Source organism: Pelophylax lessonae (assembly GCF_965119305.1).
Source record: "Pelophylax lessonae genome assembly, chromosome: 3".
Lineage (NCBI taxonomy): Eukaryota > Metazoa > Chordata > Amphibia > Anura > Ranidae > Pelophylax > Pelophylax lessonae.
This window is the reverse complement of record NC_138770.1, coordinates 19259659-19281440: the sequence shown is the minus strand read 5'-3', so window position 1 is coordinate 19281440 and position 21782 is coordinate 19259659. Positions and strand designations below refer to the sequence as shown.

Genomic DNA, 21782 nt, shown 5'->3' with positions numbered 1-21782 from the left:
GTCAGGTCAGATCAGATCTCATTCACACACAGTCACAGTCCCGCTGAGCTGACAGGAAGGATCACATAGTTCTATCTATTAGCGGCCGCTTGCCCCGCCCTCTCGCCTGGTATGTCCCTTCATTAATGCAGAGATCATAGTAGTAGGGACGTCATTGAGAGGCGGGCGGCCGGCCAGAGGCGGGACTTTTAAGACCTGCCCTGCGCTGCGCCCTCCTCCTTCCTCACGGCGGCCATATTAATTTCGGCACTGTTAACCCATTATCGGCCGAAATGAGGCTCATTTTCGTCCGATAATTTCGGTGCATCCCTAATAATAAAGCTTATATTTTACAGATGATATTCTTTCATTTTCTTGATTTAGAGTGGAGATCCAATCGATATAGAATTTGAGGTTAAAGCAGAAGAAGAAGAGAGGTATGTGAGGGATGATCAGCAGTCTATGGAGGAGGATGGAATAACGGGGACATTTATAGAGGAGGACACTCCTACAGAGATCAGCACAGGTGGGTCATTAACACTAAATACATTCCTCCACCCATACTGCTCACTGATTGGTACAGAGTAGGGCAAGGACTGGGTGATATCAGCCTGTAATCCCCTGGTCACTTTCCTGAGCTGTGTTCCCCATCCTGTATTCCTGTATTTCTCTCAGATAATCTTCCTTCTCTGTGCTGCAGACACAATTTATGTATTTCACCATAGGAGGTACTAGAGCTAGGCACCTGGGGTATGTGCTTTGAGTCTTCTGCCCCATGCCCGGGTCTAGTAAGATCTCTGACAGAACAATTCTCCCGGGGTTACTTGCTCTGTTATTTGCTGGCTGTGCCAGGTGGAGGGATATGTCTGTATAGTCTCACACCCAAGTCACTGAGTGCAGTCTCAGGAGATGGGAGGCAGCGGTGTGGGACCTCTGCAACTTGTCTCATGTGAACATTTAGAGTGGGTGTAAACCCTCCATATACCCAGTGAAGTGACTGGCCTCAGGTGATACACAGAGATGAAACAAATCCTCCTACATAAGTTGTACCCCTTCATCTGCATTCCTCTCTTCTTTACATCTGTTCAAAGTCCAGAATTTAGACAGTTTGTCGGAGCAGTCAGAAAAAAGGGGACGGGGATCTGAAGTTACAGCTTGTCTTAACCACTTCCTGCCCGCGATATTACAAATTGACGGCGGGATTGTGGTTCAGTTATCCTGACCCGACGTCATATAACGGCGGGCAGGAAAAGCAGCTGGCGCCCGCTCCCGAGTGCACACACCTCAGCGATTGGGCATGTAGTGTGTCCCTTGGACACAGCGCATACCCAATCAGGGTAAACAGCCAATAAAATTGGCTGTTTAACACGTGATCGGCTGTGTTCAATAATTTCATCAATGATCAGATGCTGCAACCCTATTTATCAACCCGAAAGTCCCGTTACTGGTATAAAAAAGTTGCATTTCACCTGTATCATATGGCCATGTACAGTTAGTTTGTCTGCCATCAAAAATCACTAGGAAACCAACACACCACCTACCTCAATTACATTGAAGACATTATCACTGCCCTAATTTACCAACAAGGACCGGCCCCAGCAAGCATTAGCTCTGATTGTGTGAGTAGACTTCACAAGCTACATTTTCCCTATAGCATTCCCCCCACAGAATCAGGAAGAAGGCGCCAAAAGAGATGTCGTGTGTGCAGCAGAAATGGAATTAGAAGAGACACTAGTTTTTATTTTCCCGATTGTCCCTCCCAACCTGGCCTATGCATTGGAGATTGCTTCAAAATTTACCATACAGCTGTAAGATTTTAGATCCCCTTATTTTTAAGACTGCCATTTCCCATTGTGAAATACCTGTCCAGATCATTTGCCTGCTACCATGTTTCTACCTTCCACGTTTCCTGACCCTGGCCTGTTTACTGACAATGCATTTGCCCGGCGTTTTAAAAACCAAGTTTCTGACATCCACGTGCACCGACCTCGGCCCGTTTACCGATTATGCCTTTGCCTGCCGTTTTAAACCAAGTTTCTGACTTCGAAGTGTACCGACCTCGGCCTGCTAATCGACCACGCTTTTTGCCTGCCACTTGGACTGATCTTTTTTTTTTTTTTATTCCATAATGTTTATTGAGTATAAGAAAAGACAAAGGAGTACAGATGCATCGTAGTCGTAAATACGTACGTTCCAAGTTAACAGTTCAAAAAAAAAGTACAAACGTATTAATAACAAACATTTGTAGCGTAAATCTTTTTGCGTTTATGTAGTTTTGAATAGGTAGAATGCCAAAAACGTATCCAAAAAGCTGCAACTCAGAACTCAAGGAGATGAACGTGTATAAAGGTAGAACTCAAGTGTTGAGGTGGGACATGAAAAATAGGTGGGTATAGACATGAAAGCACTTTTGATTTTATCCCATAAAAGGGGGGGACTGGAGGGGGTGCAATAATTCTAGCGATATGTTGTTGAGTAAGAATGGGGTAGTGAAGAATTGCGCATCGGTAGAGGGGAGGAGAAGATGGAGAAAAAGGATGAAACTGGGGAAATAGAGAGGGGGAGCGAGGTTAAGGAGCAAGCAGAGGGTGGAGGAGAAAAAAAAAAACCCTAGGAGGGGCCGGGGAAAGGGACGGGGGGTGAGCTTAATCGGGTATATGTTTTGTCTTTAGATCAGTCGTTTTATAGGAGTTCCTGACAAATTAAGCGATTTAAGAAATGTTTGTCTGAGCGTGTCCAAGTGTCTAGTTACCACAGTATTTGTCTACCAGTTAGAGGCAAGGGGAGATAGAAAGGTTAGATCAATGAGATGGACTCATCACTGAGCGGTATTCGTCAGTCGATTGGAAATAGATCCAGGTAGCCCAAGTGGAAATATATTTGGGAGTGGTATCTTTTGCCGTAGCTATCAATTGTTCCATCTCAGCAATTTTATTCACTCGCTTGAACCAAGATTGGAGTGAGGGGGTTTGAGTGGAGCCCCAAAGTACCGGAATACACATTCTGGCCGCATTGATCAAGATTTTTGATAGTGATTTGGCATGAGATCTCACTAGAGTTTGTGAGAAGTGTAGGAGGTAAACTTCAGGTTTGAATTCCAGTTCATTTGTAGTGATCTTGACTAAATTTTCGTGTACTTTCTCCCAGAATGGTTGAATAGCTGGGCATTCCCATAAATAATGTAGTAATGATCCAGTTGCCTGGTTACAACACCAGCATTTATCAGAAATGTCTGCATTGAACGTATGTAGCAAAGCTGGTGTTCTGTACCATCTGGACATTACCTTATAGCTACTCTCCTGGATCGTTACGTTTTGTGAACTTTTGTGCGTACAATGGTGAATATGTTCCCACTGTTCTGCTGAAATGTCTAAGTTCAAGTCTTTTGACCACACTTTTTGTGCTTTCCCTGAGTCAGGTTGGTAGTTATCCCATAACATGTTGTAAACAGAAGATATTATATGTCGTTGGGGTGAACTCATCGAGCATAAACGTTCAAAAGGTGTCAGAGGTCTATGTACAGTGGTTTCACGTTTAAGAGTTTCAACAAAGTGTTTGGTTTGCATGTAGGACCAAAAGTTTATTTTGGAGTCGTTCCATTTGGAAAGTATTGGGGTTAGTTAGAGTAGCTTACCTGATTGAGTGATTTGATGGATTCTTATATCTGGGCTGGGGCTGTCTTTGCTTATGAGTCTACCTTCTAGACCAGGAGGGAATTCAGGGTTGCCGTGTAATGGGGTCATAGGGGATTCTGATATATTAAATTTATTGCATGTTGCTCTAAAGCTTTGTAATGTGGGGCCTATCAATGGGTGATCAGAGAGAGTCTTAGGCACGTGTGATTTACGTAACCATGGAGCAGAGCTTAAGCGGATAGAGGAGAAGGAATCTTCCAGGTCTATCCAATCCTTGGTAGAGCGGTGGATGTTCCAGTCTACAATTCTGGAGATCTGGCAAGCCCAATAGTACTTCTGGAGATCAGGAAGAGCGATGCCTCCTTTCAATTTTGGCAAAGTGAGGAATGCATGACTAAGTCTGGGGCTTTTCTGGTTCCATAGGAAGGAAGAGCATAAACGTCTGTAAGTTTGGAAGAAAGTCTGCGGTAGTTTAATGGGGACGGTTTGTAGGAGATAGAGGAGACGAGGGAGCGCATTCATTTTGAGGATTGCCGCCCTGCCAAACCATGAAAAAGCGGGGTTTGTCCATTTTTTAAGGTCTTGGGAAATGGTTTGTAGTGTGGGGGTGAAATTAAGCGTATAGAGATCATGTAAGTTGGCAGGGAGGCGAATACCCAGGTATGTAATTGTGTCCACTTTCCAAAGAAATGTGAAGTTATTTTTACAGCTTTTGATCTGTTCCGGGGTTAAGGATATATTGAGTGCGTGAGATTTTTCAAAATTAATTTTAAAATGGGACATGAATTGAAAGAGGCGCATATCTGCCAAGAGGTTCAGGATTGATATGTGCGGGGAGGTCAAAAAGAGTAATATATCATTCGCAAATGCGGCCAGTTTGTAGTGATGATTTGCTATCTCTACTCCTTTTATACTAACATTTGTGCGGATGCGATTGAGAAGGGGTTCGAGAGTTAGGACAAATAAGATTGGAGACAACGGACAACCCTGACGGGTGCCATTATGAATGTAGAAGGCGCTTGACAGGAGGCCATTAGCCCTTACTTTAGCCTGGGGACCATTGTACAATGCAAGAACGAAACTGATGAAACGGTCTCCTAGGCCTATCGCTTTTAAGACAGCCACTAGATAGTCCCAGGCCAACCTGTCAAATGCCTTCTCGGCATATAAACAAAGAAACATTCCCTTCTGGTTTGATTTGGATAGCCAATGATGTATATTGATTGCTTTTAGGGTGTTGTCCCTTGCTTCTCTGCCTGGGATGAAACCTACTTGGTCTGTCGAAATGATGTGAGGGATGATTGGGAGGAGGCGATTAGCTAAGATTTTGGCGTATATTTTGATATCCACATTTAGTAACGAGATGGATCTGTAACTCGAGGTTTGCGTATGGTCCTTACCTGGTTTAGGGATCACCGTTATGTGGGCTTCCAGGATGTTTGTTCGCACGGGATGACTATCAGACAAAGGGTTGAATGCTTGAAGGAATGGCTTGGTGAGTATGTCAGAAAAGGATTTGTAGTAAGCTACTGAAAGGCCATCAGGGCCTGGACTCTTCCCCGGTTTCATGTGTTTGAGTGCTAGATCGAGTTCCATTGATGAAATGGGAGCATCTAGTGTTTGGGCTTGGAGTTTCGATATTGGCAAAGGGGCGTATTGTTGAAGAAATTCCTCTGTGATTTGAGAGCTAGTTCTATTTTCGTCAGGTAATTTGTTTTCTGGGGGTAAGTTATACAATTTGGAGTAGAAGTCTGCCAGGTAATCAGCTATGTCTTTGTTTTTTGTTAAAGAAATTCCATTGGAGGTTTTGAGTTCTCTGATCGTAAAGGCAGCTCTTCCATCTCTCAGTGCATTTGCCAATAGTTTCCCGCTTTTGTTACTCATTTCATAGAAGAGTTTCTGGGATAGAATGTAGTTGCGTTTAGTGGTTTGTTTAAGTTCATCTAACAGGAGAGCCAGTGTGGAGGATAGTTCTTCTAGGGTTCTCTGGAGTTGGGATCGTTTGTAGATTCTCTAGTTCTTTAATTTTATTTGAGAGATTTGTTATCTTCGCCTGTCTGGCTTTTTTCCTGGCTGAAGCCATAGCGATCAATGAACCCCTAATGTAGCATTTGTGTGTCTCCCACTGCATGAGAGGCGACACTTCTGGCGTGTTATTGATCTGAAAAAAGTCTGACAAGCGGGATTTCAGAGTTAGAATGTTTTGTAAGTCAGTCAGTAGAGATGCGTCTAGTCGCCACATTTTATGAGGATTGCATTGGTCTGGAAATTGGAATATTAGAGAGGGGGAAGAGGACTCTATGTGAGAGGAATGAGCAGGGTGGTGAATCCGACCGCGAGTGTAGACCAGCTAACTCGCCTGTAATCAGGTATAACTTTGAGGTGCCGGGTAACTTTAACACCTATAGTCAGGTGATGAAGAAATGGCAGGTGACCTAGATCGGAGAGGGTCGCTCAACAATGTGTAAAATGTAGTTTGTGCGTACGCTAACACCTGGACGCACTTGGGTTCTTTAAGGAAGAAGTATACAGGGGATAGTGATGCGTAATTCAATGATTTTGTTGAAACATGGGACTTGAGTCTGAAGGGCCCGAGATAATGGGGAGGGAAATGAAGAGGCCAATAATTATATTTTAAAGGTTCAGAGAAAGAGGAAATGTGGTGGTAATTAGGGAACTAAAAAATTCTTTGTATATAAACAGTAAGACACGTACCGGATAAGTTGTTCGCATTCACCTTTGTTAAACATTCAACTGAATTGCAGTTTATGAAGGTATTATTTTCCTTGGGCTGATCTGAAACAGAGTATAACCAACAGAGTTATATAACAGGTTAAACCACGGTTAATAACTTTTCTATCAGAGAGGTTGCAATTAACAAAAAATAAAAGCCAAAAATGTTATTGATATAATGGGTAAGGCGTGGGCACCCAAAACAAGTGCACACTTGAGGGAGTGCAAGAAAAGAAAAAAAAGGGGGGGCACCACCACATAGGTATATATGTGTGTGCTGGCGTATATTTACTTGAACAGAGTTTACCTGGAAATGAAGGCAAAAAAAAAAAAAAAAATTTGTTCCCAGAGTAGCATAAGAACAATGAGAACAGGTGGTGGAAACGCATGAAAAAAAAAAAACCTCCCCCCTAAATTCTTGTAGGGTGTCCTTTCAGGTCTTCTTTTCTCTCGTCTTCATTTATTTAATCATATAAACGTGTTTAGCGATGATCGCAACACAAAGTATGTGTAGATCAGAGCTTAAAGGGGTCTATTGACCCTGAACCATGAACTTGTAGAGTGCAAAACATGGATGTTGTAGTCACCGTTATGCAGTTCCAAGGAATGAGGTGAATTGGTGTAGAGAGGTGAAGGTAGCTGAAGATGTTGCGAGTAGGAGAGGTATGGTAGTCCTATCATCCTTCTGTTTATGGAAAAAGGTGTGTCAGATTAAGAAAGTCTCAAAGGAGAGTTATCCAGTATAGATATTATTATTCGTGTCTGGCTTTGCGGTGAGCCGGGGAAGAGGGCATGCTGCTCCTTCCGGGTGAACATCTATTTGATGGAGGCGGAAATTTGTGCTGGTTCGGTCTGCGCCTTCTGGAATCAGAAGGGTTCCCATGTTGATGTAAATCCATTGGTTCCGCTTCCAGGATGTGAGGAAGCCTGAGGTCAGCGTACCAATTTGGTATGTCAATCAGGGGTATTTGCAGTTTCACAGAAAGAATGTAGGTCTTCAGGCGCTCTGTGATGCTGTTCTGCCAGTGTGGCCTGCAACTAGACAGAAGGGGAGCCTCCATTTATAGGGTATCTCTCGTTCTCTTAGTATATCCAGTAGGGGTCTCAGGTTTCTACGCTATTGTAGCGTGATTGGGGATAGGTCTTGAAACAGCTTTATTTCTGCATCCTGGTGTTGAATGTGACCTCTTTGCCGTGCTCTAGATAAGATTTCCTCTTTGATTCTGAAATTCACAATACAACATATGACATCTCGGGGGGTCTGTATCACGGCCTCTAGACCTGAGAGCTCTGTGTAGCCATTTGAATTCTATGTTGGCCTCATGAGGTCTGCCTAACAGGTCGTTGAATATGGCAGTAACTCTATGGCGCAGACTTCCTAGTTCAACTGATTCTGGTAAGCCCCGAATTCTGATGTTGTGACGTCTACCTCTGTCGTCTAAATCTTTGAGATGTCGATGTATGTCTCTGAGGTATTGAGTATGGGTTTCGCCGTGGTTTCTCATCTCTTGGATATTTGTTTCATGGCGAGCTGTGGTCTCTTCCACCGTCTCCACTCTGTTGGTAATGGCTTGGATGTCTTTTTAAGGTCAGAGACCGCTGCAGATATGGCTGTGGATAGAGTGTCTTTAATGTTGCCCGCTACTGCTTTCAGATCGTCCAGACTTGGAGTAGTGGCTGGGGGTGGTTTTGCGAGTGTTTGGGCGTAAGAAAGGACTCCATCGTGTTCTGGGCGGCGGGGGTCATTCGGTGGTTGGGGAGTGGTTTCCATGTCTTGGGATTGTGATTTGAAGAGGTCAGGAATGCTGCGTCCTTGCTGTGGTGCGTTGTTGTGGGGTGAGCGGGAGCGTGTGGCTGAGTTACTACGTTCAGGCTTCCCCATTATAGATCTGTAAAGTCCCTGTAAATAGCGTATTGTGAACCCTCGTGTGTCAGGGCTAGTGTTTTAGGCCGCCATTAAATTATCAGCAGGTACACTATATAAGTAAGGGAAGCACAATGCATGCCAGTGCGAGCAGTCAATTCAGGTATTAGTGTGTGGATCTTAATGTAATGGGTTAAAAAAAAAAAAACTTGTTGCAGCAATATGACAAAATGGCGAGTGTATCAAGCTGGTGGTCACTGCCGGCCTTAATTAGATTTTAGAGGTCTCAGGTGTATGAGAAATGCAGTCCCAGCAGTGAGGAGAGCCTGTGAAAAGACTTGGGGGTCTGGGTATGCTCAGTTTACTGGGTTCCTCTGGCGGGATCCCAGATCGCGTCACTGATTAAGCAAGGCCGCGGTTTTCAGAGGTGGCTAGGCCTCAGGGTTAGTCCCGGGAATGTCCGCTTTATTGCTCTCCTGGATGGGTAGCAATCCGTTCGGGCAGGCAGTTCCCCTCTCCAGGGGGTTTTTCTGTATGTAGGGGCACAGATGTGAATTCTTACCGCGCCCGGCCTCCGGGGTGTGTGTAAATTGAGCGCGCTGTACTGGAGGGTCCAGTACCTGAGTAGGCCGCAGTGGTTGGACGTCCGCGATCCGGGCAGATATAGCCTAAATATGGTCACCGCTGGATGGGTTGAGGAGTGCACTCTCCGATGGGGTATTTTTTATGTCGCTGTTTTCGCTCCGATGATCGCGGATAAAAGAAGAAGCCGGTGGAGCTCTCGGTCTGAGCGTCCGTCTCTGCTTGCATCCAGGACACGCCCCCCCCCCCCCCCAATCTTTTGCCCTTCTACTTCAGTACACAGAGGTCTCACACATATGTGAGGGGCTTCAGAGGTCTCACACATATGTGAGGGGCTTCAGAATAGAGTTCGGAGTATAGAAAAAATGTTTTTGGTTTTCTTTGTTCCCAGAACAGGGTCTTGAGTCCGGAGGCTTTAAAGAGATTTGGGTGGGAGAAGCCTCTACCCCTGTCCCCATTCTTTCCTGACAGAGGCCTTAAGCTTGATGGTCCTTCCTGCTGCCTGGATCAATATTTTGGCTGTGCTGAACATATCGCTGCATATAATGACCCAGGACTTTATAGACCACACCTCTGCCTGCTACCTGGACCGATGCTTTGACTGTGCTGACACTATCCCTGCTTGCTGCCTCTAATGACTATGGACAATATTTTTAAACAAGCAAAAAATTGGGGGAGCAAACCCTGAACATATATATCTAAAGCCGGTGCAGCTATGGACCAAGCAACATGTATATTAAAAAAGAATAGCGCACACATGCAAAAGAAATGACTATCAAATATGGAGACAATCCATAAATAAAAATGGGGATTTAGTCCCACCATATGGCCATATCGTGCTCAAGCCCACCACTGCGTCAAAGTACCCCATTATCAGTGGGTCCTACACTATCCATAAAAAAGGGGTGAATCCAGCCTCTATATCAGAGTCCACTATCAAGTAGATATACGAGTCCTTTGTAGTGCATTAGCACATCTATCCCAGCAAGGAGTATTATCTCCAAGGGTTAGAAAGGCTGGATTCACCCCTTTTTTATGGATAGTGTAGGACTCACTGATAATGGGGTACTTTGACGTAGTGGTGGGCTTGAGCACGATATGGCCATATGGTGGGACTAAATCCCCATTTTTATTTATGGATTGTCTCCATATTTGATAGTCCTTTCTTTTGCATGTGTGCGCTATTCTTTTTTAATATACATGTTGCTTGGTCCATAGCTGCACCGGCTTTAGATATACATGTTCAGGGTTTGCTCCCCCAATTTTTTGCTTGTTTATTATGTATTCGGTCTGACCAGACTTCTGAGGTTGAGCATCCCACCCCCCACACACACCTGTACTCTATCAGAGTCCACTATCAAGTAGATATAGGAGGAGTCCTTTGTAGTGCATTAGCACATCTATCCCAGCAAGGAGTGTTGTCTCCAAGGGTTAGAGAGGCTGGATTAATCCTTTTTCATGGATAGTGTAGGACCCACTGATAATGGGGTACTTTGACGCAGTGGTGGGCTTGAGCACGATATGGCCATATGGTGGGACTAAATCCCCATTTTTATTTATGGATTGTCTCCATATTTGATAGTCATTTCTTTTTGCATGTGTGCGCTATTCTTTTTTAATGGACAATATTTTTGCCTGCTGCCTGTAATGACTATGGACAGTATTTATGACTGCTGCCTGTTCGATTGCTTTTGCTATCACTGACCACATCCCTGCCTTCTACCTGGATGCCCTCCTCTGTGAACCACTACTAAAACCACAGGTAAGCTTTTGTTTACCCTTTGCTCAGCAGAATATATTTTGGGGTGTAATTGGTACCGGTATGTACATGCTATGTGTTAGAAATGTGAAGGGCCTTCAAAAATGTAATAGGTTGTCAGGAAATTAGATGTAAAATGCATGTTCCTAGAACGTCTGAAGGTGTCTACTTGGATGTTAGGTCGCTGTTTATGGCCAGGCGGTGTAAAAGTCTCACATATGTGGTATCGTCATACTCAGGAGGAGTATTAGAATGTATTTTGGGGTGTCATTTTTGCTATGTACATGATATGTGTTAGAAATATCCTATAAATTGACAACTTTGTGTAAAAAAAAAATAGGTTTTCATTTATTCCCACATTTTCCAAAAATTTGTGGAAAAAAATGACATGTTCAAAAGACTTATAATGCCTCACAGAATATACGTTGGGGTCTTTGCTTTACAAAATGGGGTCGTTTTCATTGTCCTGGCCAGCCAGGGCCTTCAAAAGTGTGATATGTAGTCAGAAAGTTATATGTGTATTTATGCTCCTTGAACGCCTGAAGGTGCTCCTTGGATGTTGGGCCTCTGTATGTGACCAGGCTGTGTAAAAATCTCACACGTGGTATCGCCATACTCAGGAGGAGTGGCAAAATGTATTTTGGGGTGTCATCTTTGCTGTGTACATGCTATGTGTTAGAAATAGTTTATAAAGTGACAACTTTGTGGGAAAAAAAAGAAATAAATATATATTTTTTTCATTTTCCCAAGAATTGTGGGAAAAAATTAAAACTTCAAAAAACTCACCATGCCTCTTACTAAATACCTTGGACTGTCTACTTTCCAAAAAGGGGTCATTTGGTGGGTATTTGTACTGTTGTGACATTTTAGGGCCTCAAGAAAGAAGATAGGCCGTTAGTACATCAGGTGTGATCAATTTTTAGTAATTGGTACCATAGCTTCTAGACTCAATAATTTTCACACAGACTAAATAATATACACTAATTTGGGTTATTTTTTTTACCAGGGATAAGTAGCAGTATAATTTTTGGCCAAAATATATGACCAAAAATTATTTTTTTGCAAACATTTTTAATACCACCAGGGTCCCACCCTTTCTCCTGCCCCCACTGGAGGAGTTCTTCCCCTGGCAGCTAGGGGCGTCGCTCTGCTCCAGCAATGCTGGTCCCTGACTGGTTTCCCCAACATCACGCAAAAGGGCGTATTTATTGGGGTGCTCCAGCCCAGGACTGGCCTCCTTGCCTTGTTCCCTTATACCCTTCCTAACTGTCACCCAACTACTCTGCTCTGATGCCTGCACCCTTGTATCTTCACTCTCCTCTGTGCAGGCCCCTGCCTACACCTGATGGGTACGTTCCCAGCTCTCCTTCAGTATGGAGATTCTTCTCAGTGTAGCCAGCTGCTTCCCTAGATTCAGGACCTAGATACTGGTATGGACTGGGTAATGTGTTAGGATCTATACTGGTGTGGACTGGGTAATGCGCTAGGATCTATACTGGTATGGACTGGGTAATTCGTTAGGATCTATACTGGTATGGACTAGGTAATGCGTTAGGATCTATACTGGTGTGGACTGGGTAATGCGTTAGTATCTATACTAGTATGGACTGGGTAATGCGTTAAGATCTATACTGGTGTGGACTGGGTAATGCGCTAGGATCTATACTGGTATGGACTGGGTAATTCGTTAGGATCTATACTGGTATGGAATAGGTAATACGTTAGGATCTATACTGGTATGGACTGGGTAATGTGTTAGGATCTATACTGGTATGGACTGGGTAATGTGTTAGGATCTATACTGGTGTGGACTGGGTAATGCGTTAGGATCTATACTGGTATGGACTATCTAATGCGTTAGGATCTATACTGGTATGGACTAGGTAATGCGTTAGGATCTATACTGGTATGGACTGGGTAATGTGTTAGGATCTATACTGGTATGGATTGGGTAATGAGTTAGGATCTATACTGTTATGGACTGGGTAATGCGTTAGGATCTATACTGGTATGGACTGGGTAATGTGTTAGGATCTATACTGGTATGGATTGGGTAATGAGTTAGGATCTATACTGTTATGGACTGGGTAATGCGTTAGGATCTATACTGGTATGGATTGGGTAATGAGTTAGGATCTATACTGGTGAGGACTGGGTAATGCGTTAGGATCTATACTGTTATGGACTGGGTAATGCGTTAGGATCTATACTGGTATGGACTGAGTAGTGTGTTAGGATCTAAACTGGTATGGACTGAGTAGTGTGTTAGGATCTAAACTGGTATGGACTGGGTAATGTGTTAGGATCTATACTGGTATGGACTGGGTAATGTGTTAGGATCTGTACTGGTATGGACTGGGTAATGCGTTAGGATCTATACTGGTATGGACTGGGTAATGTGTTAGGATCTATACTGGTATGGACTGGGTAATGTGTTAGGATCTGTACTGGTATGGACTGGGTAATGCGTTAGGATCTATACTGGTATGGACTGGGTAATGCGTTAGGACCTATACTGGTATGGACTGGGTGATGTATTAGGAAGGAAAGTATGCCACATAGTTTGATGGATATAAAAATTATCACCCTACAGAGGGCTGAACTCAAAGACACCCCAAAAATCAAAGTGAAAAAATAATGCAGTAGGCGAGTCCATTTTGGTGAAATGTCATTGCAGGACCTCAGAATGGTCCTCAGTAGTGTGTATGGCCCCCACGTGCTTGTATACATGCCTGACAACGTTGGGACATGCTCCAAATAAGACAACGGATGGTGTCCTGGGGTATTTCCTCCCAGATCTGGACCAGGGCATCACTGAGCTCCTGAACAGACTGAGGTGTAACCTGGCGGCATCGGATGGACTGAAACAGAATGTCCCAGAGGTGTTCTATTCATTCAGGTCAGGCGAGTGTGGGGGCTATTCAATGGTATCAATTCCTTCATCCTCCAGGAACTGGCTGCATACTCTTGCCACTGTGCGTCCCTCCATGGATACGCCTCCCCAGACCATCACTGACCCACCACCCAACCGGTCATGCTGAACGATGTTACAGGCAGCATAATGTTCTCCACGGCTTCTCCAGACCCTTTCACGTATGTCACATGTGCTCAGGGTGACCCTGCTCTCATCTGTGAAAAGCACAGGGTGCCAGTGGTGGAGCTGCCAATTCTGGTGTTCAATGGCAAATGCCAATCGAGCTCCACGGTTCCGGGCAGTGAGCACAGGACCCACTAGAGGACATCGGGCCCTCAGGCCACCCTCATGAAGTCTGTTTCTTTTTTCTTTTTATAGTTTCTTTATTGAAAATGTTTTTAAAGTACAACATTTAATACAATACAATTCATATCCTTTTAGACCTAGAAAGGATTACAAACAAAACATAGAAGAAAACTCTTTTTCCACTATCTACTCAATCCCTTCTCCCCTCCCCCCCCCTCCTTTCCTTAAACATTTAGGTACTCATTTGTTTCCTTAAAATCTTGCCATTTCTCCCATATCTCAATCCTGTTCTCGTTTTCCCCTTCACCACATAGTCTTAAATATTCTAGCTTTCTTGTTTTTTCTACCCGTGCTAGCTATTCTTTTAGTGATGGGGGTTCTATTTTTTTCCAATGTAAAGGGATTAAACTTTTTGCTAAGTTTAAAAAATGGGGGATCAATGTTTTTTTATATTGTTTTATCAACATATTTATAAATATAACCATGGGTCTTCATTTATATCTATGTTTGTAATCTTTTTAATTAAGGCTAAAACTTCCTTCCAATATATTTTTTAATTTTAGGGCAATCCCACCATATGTGAACCTCTGTACCCGTAACCTTACACCCCCTCAAACAGTGGGCCGAACTTCCCAGGATATATCCCCCCACTTTGTCTGGGGTATTATACCATCTAGAGATGAATTTATAATTCATTTCTGCCGTACTCGTGTCTATCGCGGAGTTATGTACTAATTTTATACTTTTTCCCCATTGTAATTCCTCCGTTCGGACACCCAGTTCACTTTCCCATTTTTCGAAGAATGGGGGCGCTGTCGACTTCTCCCCTGCAATTAATATTTTATAAATAGTTGAAATATTATTTTTTATTTTCTCAGATACACACATCTGCTCATAGGGAGACAAATCGTTCGCTTCTGTTATTGGGTGGGGCAACGAAGCAACAAAATGTCTCAGTTGACAGTACCTTCACTCAGTTATGTCCCAGTTTACCCTCTTTTCTTTTAAATCGGGTAACGTAATAATTTTCCCCTTCTCTATTATGTTTTTTTAATCTAATATCTTCTTCTCCCATCCATTTACCATATTCTCTCACTTCCCCTGGTGCAAAATTTTTTTTATCCTGTAGTGGTATAAGAGGTGAGTTGTATTCCCATTTTTCTCTGGTATATATCATATCACAAGTTTTTAGTGCTTGTCGTGTAATTGTATGTGTATTGATATTTAACTTTCTGTACTTTGGTGGAATCCAAATAATTGTACCTAAGTTTGTGTCACTCATTGCATTTTCTATTTTAACCCAATTTTTTCCACTCACTTTTTCCCCCCATTCCATCACCCATGTAAGGATTGAGGCTTGATAATATGTCCTAAAATCTGGTAGTGCTAACCCCCCATAGTTTTTACTTTTACTTAGTGTTGTGTATTTTATTCGTAATTTTTTATTTTTCCATACAAACTTAGTTACTAATGTTCTTAAAGTTTTTAAAAAAGCGTAAGGGATCTGTATTGGATCCATTTGAAATGTATACGATATCTTTGGAAGGGCTGTCATCTTTATAATGTTAATTCTTCCTATCCATGATATAGGCCTTGCTATTAATCTATTAATCTCCATTTTTATTTAATTTAATAGTGGGAGGAAGTTAGCCCTATATAATCGTTAGTTGGATACCTAGGTATTTTAACTCCTCTCTCCTCCATACAAAGGGAAATTCACTTTTTAAACCAGGCATGTCCAACCTGCGGCCCGGAACCACAGGCAATGCGACCCACTGCCCCCTGACAATTTATTTTGTTGCTAGGGAGGAAGGAAATTGGGTTGGGGGCACGGCCACAGTAGCTCCCAACTAACGGTAGGCAGAGGCTGCCTCGGGGGGGGGGGGGCAGGGAGGTGACCATGTGCAGTGTTTCTGACTCCTACCACCATTACCACTTTAAATCACTGAAGTGGTCATGGTGGTTTGAGTGTTCCTTTATTGTCTCTCAGAAGAATTAAACCTCTGTATACTGATTCCATTTCATTTGATCATCCTCTAGTTGTGTTAAATTAGTGCGGGGGGGGGGCGCGGCGGAATTTTATTACTTATATACCTTAACTATAGTATATATTTTATATGCGGCCCAAGAAAATTTCTCTATGCTCAATGTGGCCCAGAGAAGCCAAAAGGTTGGACACCCATGTTTTAAACTATTACTCTCTTGTATACTCATTTTAATGCTTAGTATTTCAGATTTCGTTTGGTTAATTTTTAAATTTGAAAATTCTCCATATTGCTTTAGGACTTTAATTATATTAGGTAGGGAAATCCTTGGGTTGGAGAGATAGAGCAACAAGTCGTCAGCAAATGCTGCGACTCTATGCTCTACCCCCCCCCCCCCCCCCAACTTCCACTCCCTTAATATCTGTGCATTCTCTTATTGTAGCTAACAAGGGTTCCAAAGAGATAACAAAAAGCATTGGAGACAGGGGACATCCCTGTCTTGTTCCATTATACATATCGAATGGTTCAGACAGTGTCCCGTTAATTTTTATTCTCGCTGATGGTCGACTATACAATGTACTTATCCAAGCCATCATTCTGGGTCCTATAGCTAATTCCTCCAGAGTTCTCATAAACTCCCAGTTGACTCTGTCAAATGCTTTCTCAGCATCGATTGACAGTATCACACTTGGTGTTTTGTTTTTAAGCATTTGTTTCATCAGGAGTATTGTTCTAATCCCATTATCTCTCCCTTGCCTTCCTGGTATGAACCCTACTTGATCGTTATGGATCCACTCCACCATCAACCCTTTCATTCTTGTCGCTAAGATTTTTATAAAACAACTTAGTATCTGCATTTAAGAAAGAAATAGGTCTATAGCTAGAGCATAGCGTTGGGTCCTTCTCTTCCTTTAAGATGACTGTGATTGAGGCTAAGAGGGCTTCTTTACTCATATTGAACTGGGTACCTAGTCCATTCATATATCCTTTCAACCTTGGGACAAGTAAATCTTTATACTGTTTGTAATAAGTAATAGTAAACCCATCTGGGCCAGGGCTTTTTCCTACTGTGGTATCCTTTATTGCTCTTATTATCTCCTGTTCTGTAATTGGCGTCTCTAAATGTATTCATTTTTCCTTTTCTATTTTTTTCATTTTAGCCTTTTCCAGGTAAGTTTTAATCCTCTCGCCTCTGTCAAACTTGTTTTCTTGTTTACCATCACCTCTTACAGCATAAAGGTCCTCGTAATAATTTTGAAATTCTCTTGCTATTTCAGTAGTCGAGTGCACTATTTCTCCATTTTTTTTTTTAATTTTATCAATAAAGTTAATTGCTTTTTTTTTTTTTTTTTAAGGATCCTTGCTAAATTTTTCCCGATTTTGTTCCCCTCCACATATTTCTCTCTAGCCACCCTATTAAATTCCTGTCTGGTTTCCTGTTCCAATAAGTCCTTTAATTCCTCTTTTTTTTGCAGTAGGAGAGTCAAATCTTCCTTTATTATTTTTTTATGCTTTTGCTCCATGTCATATATTTCTTTCATTAATCCAGTTTTTTTATTAGATCTTTCTTTTTTCCTCTGTACTCCTTTTGAGATTACTATACCTTGCATATAGGCCTTTTGTGCTTCCCATATTATATTTTTAGGTGTCTCCTCAATGTCATTTTTTTGAAAATAGAATTCCAACTCATTCTCTATTTCCCTTCCCCATTTTTATCCCTAATCAAATCTTCATTCATTTTCCATGTGGTCATTTTAGGTTGGTCTCTGCCCATCTTCATTTTCACTGTAATGGGGGAGTGATCTGACAGGGTCCTAATCCCAACTCTCGCCTCAAGTACTTTCTCAATCCAACGATGTTCTACAAGAAGATAATCAATTCTTGAATATGCCGCATGTACATTTGAGTAGTAGGTATAATCCTTTTCTTTTGGATGGAGTATTCTCCATATATCTGCTAATTGGTTCTGATATAACTTTCTTCTCACCTCCTTAATCAGGTGGTTCGAAAACCTATGGTTCTGCGATGTACTATCCATCTTTGGGTTGAGGCTCAAGTTGAGGTCCCCCGCCAAGATCACTCCTCCTTTTTTTAAAATGTGTTAATTTCCCCAGGATCTTCCCCAGCAAAGCTACCTGTCCTTCATTTGGGCTATAAATATTTGCTAATGTGACCTCTTCCTCGTTTAACTTCCCTTTCAAAAAGAGGAATCTACCCTCTGGGTCTACCAGCCTGTCTTCCAGAACAAATCTCATGCCTCTGGCAAATCCTATTGCTAGAAAAAAATATTTTTGGCGCAAACCAAAAAAGGGAACTGCGCAAAGGAGTGATATTTGACAAATTAATCGTAAATAAGTGCCAAACCAACAAAATTTGTGAATAATACAATTGTGGGGATTTCTTCCACACTACAAGCTGCAATAAAAAATGTAAATACGTGATAACTGTAAACAAAAAGGGGTGGATATTGTGCTCAGCAATCAAAACTCACAATAAAGTGCTTATGTGCATAATCAAGCCGATATTGTAACCATATTTAGCAACAACTGCAATATTAGGTAGAATACACAAATCAGCTAGTATTTGAATAAATAGATAAATACATATAATAAATAAATAAAGTCCTTCTTTATTTGACCCCTTAATTATAGGGGGTCATAATCAGCATTGATCTCCAAAGGGGCTCCAGGCCGTCCTTAATGCTGTCTCCTCATCAGCAAGATATCAAGACCAATTGCTATGGGACACTCCGGGGTATTGGACATCCGAATGCGGAAATAGAAAGGAGAATTTTTTAAACTCCTTTTACATGAAGAAGTGCGAGTGTTGGTGTCTCATCTGAAATCTCTCTGTGGACCCCGAAGTCAGGCTGGCTTCCTCCCAGAATTTTTTTTCTTTGTAGCAGTTCAAATGGCAATTGTTTCTTCCATTCCCAATTCAAAGCTCCCATGAGAAACAGACCACATAAGGGGGATGGAGGTGCACCAAACACAGGGTCAACCACCTGACCTGTTTTACAGAGAGACCCGGCTGCTTCAGAGGCTTATATGAGCAATTGGTCTTGATATCTTGCTGATGAGGAGACAGCGTTAAGGACGGCCTGGAGCCCCTTTGGAGATCAATGCTGATTATGACCCCCTATAATTAAGGGGTCATATTTCTCTGGTAAGAAGTATCTAATCAGAGCACTGGGTGGAGGTTTAGTGGTGAAGGCTTTTTCCATCAAGTCCAAGTCTACTTAATTGCTGAGACATCACTCTGCATTGAGCACTTAAAGGACTGTTTATCTATTTATTCACTCACGATAATCACCTTAAGAAGGACTTTATTTATTTATTATATGTATTTATCTATTTACTCAAATACTAGCTGATTTGTGTTTTCTACCTAATATTGCAGTTGTTGCTAAATATGGTTACAATATCGGCTTGATTATGCACATAAGCACTTTATTGTGAGTTTTGATTGCTGAGCGCAATATCCACCCCTTTTTGTTTACCAAAATCCTATTGCTACCCCACTTGATTTTATCTTAAGAGTATCTGCATAGTACCATAAAGGATGGTTTCGGGAATATAGTCTGATGTTTGAGACATGCGTAATGTGGGTCTCTTGAAGAAAAACCACATCGGCATCCAGAAACTTAATTTCCCCCATGATTTTTTGTCTCTTCACTGGCGAGCTAAAACCTCGCACACTATAAGACATATAATTAACCGCTCCCTTCACTTTATTTTACTTTTTCCCCTATTTTCCCTAGCTTTACTCATAATATTTTCCCCCTTGGTACTTATAGGATTAATAGGGCTGATTCCAAAAATAGAAATTTATATTCAATATGGAAACTACTTATTCTTAGGTGTCCCCAAAGGACTGATCCCTGATTGGAAAATAAGAATCTATTTTTACTATAGCGACTGAGTACACTTATACTATTAATTTCCCCTAACCCACCCCACTCCACACCATCCCTCCTCCCCCTCCCTCCCCATCTCCTTCTCCCCTCCCCATGGGTACCTAGCTTTACCCCCACCCTTGGCTAGGATAGTCGATTTACTTCCTCTCCACTTTAATCGACATATCTCCGGGGTTGAACTCTGTCTTTGCTCGCCAAATCCTCCCTTCTTCCCTATATTGGGTTGTAGGTTTGTGCATGCATCTTCCCTCGTGGAGCCGTCCAGACTGTAATATTTCTATTTTAGCTTCCTTCCTCCTCCCCTCCCGACCTCCCCCCCCCTCCACCCCCCCCCCCACCTGGTTTTTCCCATTTCCTGTCCTTAATTCCTCTTTTACTGCTTTCATATTGGACTCTTCTGGGATTATCCTTGCCGCTGATCTTTTTCCTCCATTTCCCCTTCTGGGGCTACCTGATCTGTCTACCCCGGTATTTTTATTACTGGGATTTTTAAAGTATTACAAAAAACTTGAATGTCCTCTGGAAATCTTAAGAAAGTAGTCTTCCCCCTCTCTCCAAACCCCTAGTCCGGCTGGGTAGCTCCAAAAATACTGTATATTATGCTTCTTTAAGGTTTCCACTATTGGTCTTTAAAATGCGTTTTCTATTAATTGTTTCCTTTGAAAGGTCCGGGAACACCTTTACCTCTACTCCTTCATATCTTAGTACAGGTCTATCTCTCATTTTTTCCCAGATCTGGGCTCGGGTTTCATATTTGTGGAACCTTACTATGACATCCCTTGTTTTCTCTCTTGGTATATTTGGTGGTTTTCATATTCTATGGAGTCTTTCGATTTCCATTTTATCTGTAATTGCTTTTCCCAGAAGGGGATTAAACACACTTTCCAGCATTTCCTCTAGTTTTTCCTCTTTTTCTTTCTCCGGCAACCCTCTGATCCTCAAGTTCTTCCTTCTGTTTCTATTCTCCTGATCCTCCATTTTATATATCATATTCCTTTGTTCTAACTGTATTTTTTCATCTGCTCCTTTAATTCTTTCATCTCTCTTCCCTGTTCGTCTGTTCTTTTTTCTGTTTCCTCCACTCTGGTCAGGATATGTCCCATTTCTCTATGGAAAGTCGCCATTTCAGTTTTGATTGATTTCTCTAGATTAGCAAACATTTCCATTATCTCTCTTTTTGTGGGTGGTTGGTCCATAATCCTCATTTCCTCCTCTCTTCCCGATTCACTATCCCCCATTAGCTGTGAGCTTTCACACTATATTCCTCATTTACTTTAAGTTTTTGCTTTTTTGTTTTTTTATTTCCTTCAGTAGTTTGTTTTGGTTTTACCACCAATTGCTTTTCAGGTGTTGGATTTTTTTTTTTTTTTTTTACTTTGTTTTTATTTGCATATAAAATTTTAATTTACAACAGTATTTCACCAATTAAGATTAAGATTCACATATTACATAATAAGGTTATGTAAAAAAAAAAGGAAATACAGTGATTCATATATTAAATATCATGAATATTTTCCCTTTTCCTCCCTCCCCCCCCTCCCAGAGTTCCTCCCCTTCTTGCCAACAATTTCCATTCTACAGTGCCTCCCCATGGTAGATATGCTTAACTGTTTAATTCAATATATTTAGTTGATTTTTTAAATTCTTTCCATTTTCCCCATTTTCTTTTCATATTTCTTGGAATCTCCTCTTGTGTATTACATACATATTCCATATTAAAGTTGTTATTTATCTTTTTACACCATTCCTTTATTTTCGGGCTCTCCTTTTCTCTCCACTTTTTTGGTATGGTTCCTATTGCTATATTCAGCATGGTTGGGACCAGAGTCATATTATATTTTTTTAAAGGTATTGTTGTTTTGTGAAATAGGCAGGCCCATGGATCGTTTGGTATTTTTATTTCGGTGATTTCTTCAATCAGTTGTCTAACCTCTAGCCAGAAATCTTTTATCTTGGGGCAGTCCCAAAATAAATGATACATTGTACCTATGTTGCCACAATCCCGCCAACATTTGTCTGTCTTGTTTGGTTGGTATTTATTTATCACTTCTGGAGTGATATACCACCTAAATAGACATTTATAATTTAATTCTGTTGTACTTACGTCTA

The 21782-nt window shown here is 41.8% G+C and overlaps 2 protein-coding genes across 2 annotated transcripts in view; one reads left to right on the top strand and one right to left on the bottom strand.

Annotated features, from left to right (window-relative positions):
• The window catches only part of LOC309550239 (uncharacterized protein), a gene marked incomplete at both ends in the record, with an annotated part of 1760330 nt that overhangs the window by 503765 nt on the left and 1234783 nt on the right, over window positions 1–21782 (bottom strand).
• Window positions 1–21782, top strand: part of LOC309548805 (uncharacterized protein) — a gene marked incomplete at both ends in the record, with an annotated part of 74421 nt that overhangs the window by 42193 nt on the left and 10446 nt on the right. The window contains one exon of the mRNA XM_082248746.1: window positions 16918–16927. Coding sequence (XP_082104872.1) covers window positions 16918–16927 — 10 coding nt within the window. The remainder of the gene's footprint in view (window positions 1–16917; window positions 16928–21782) is intronic.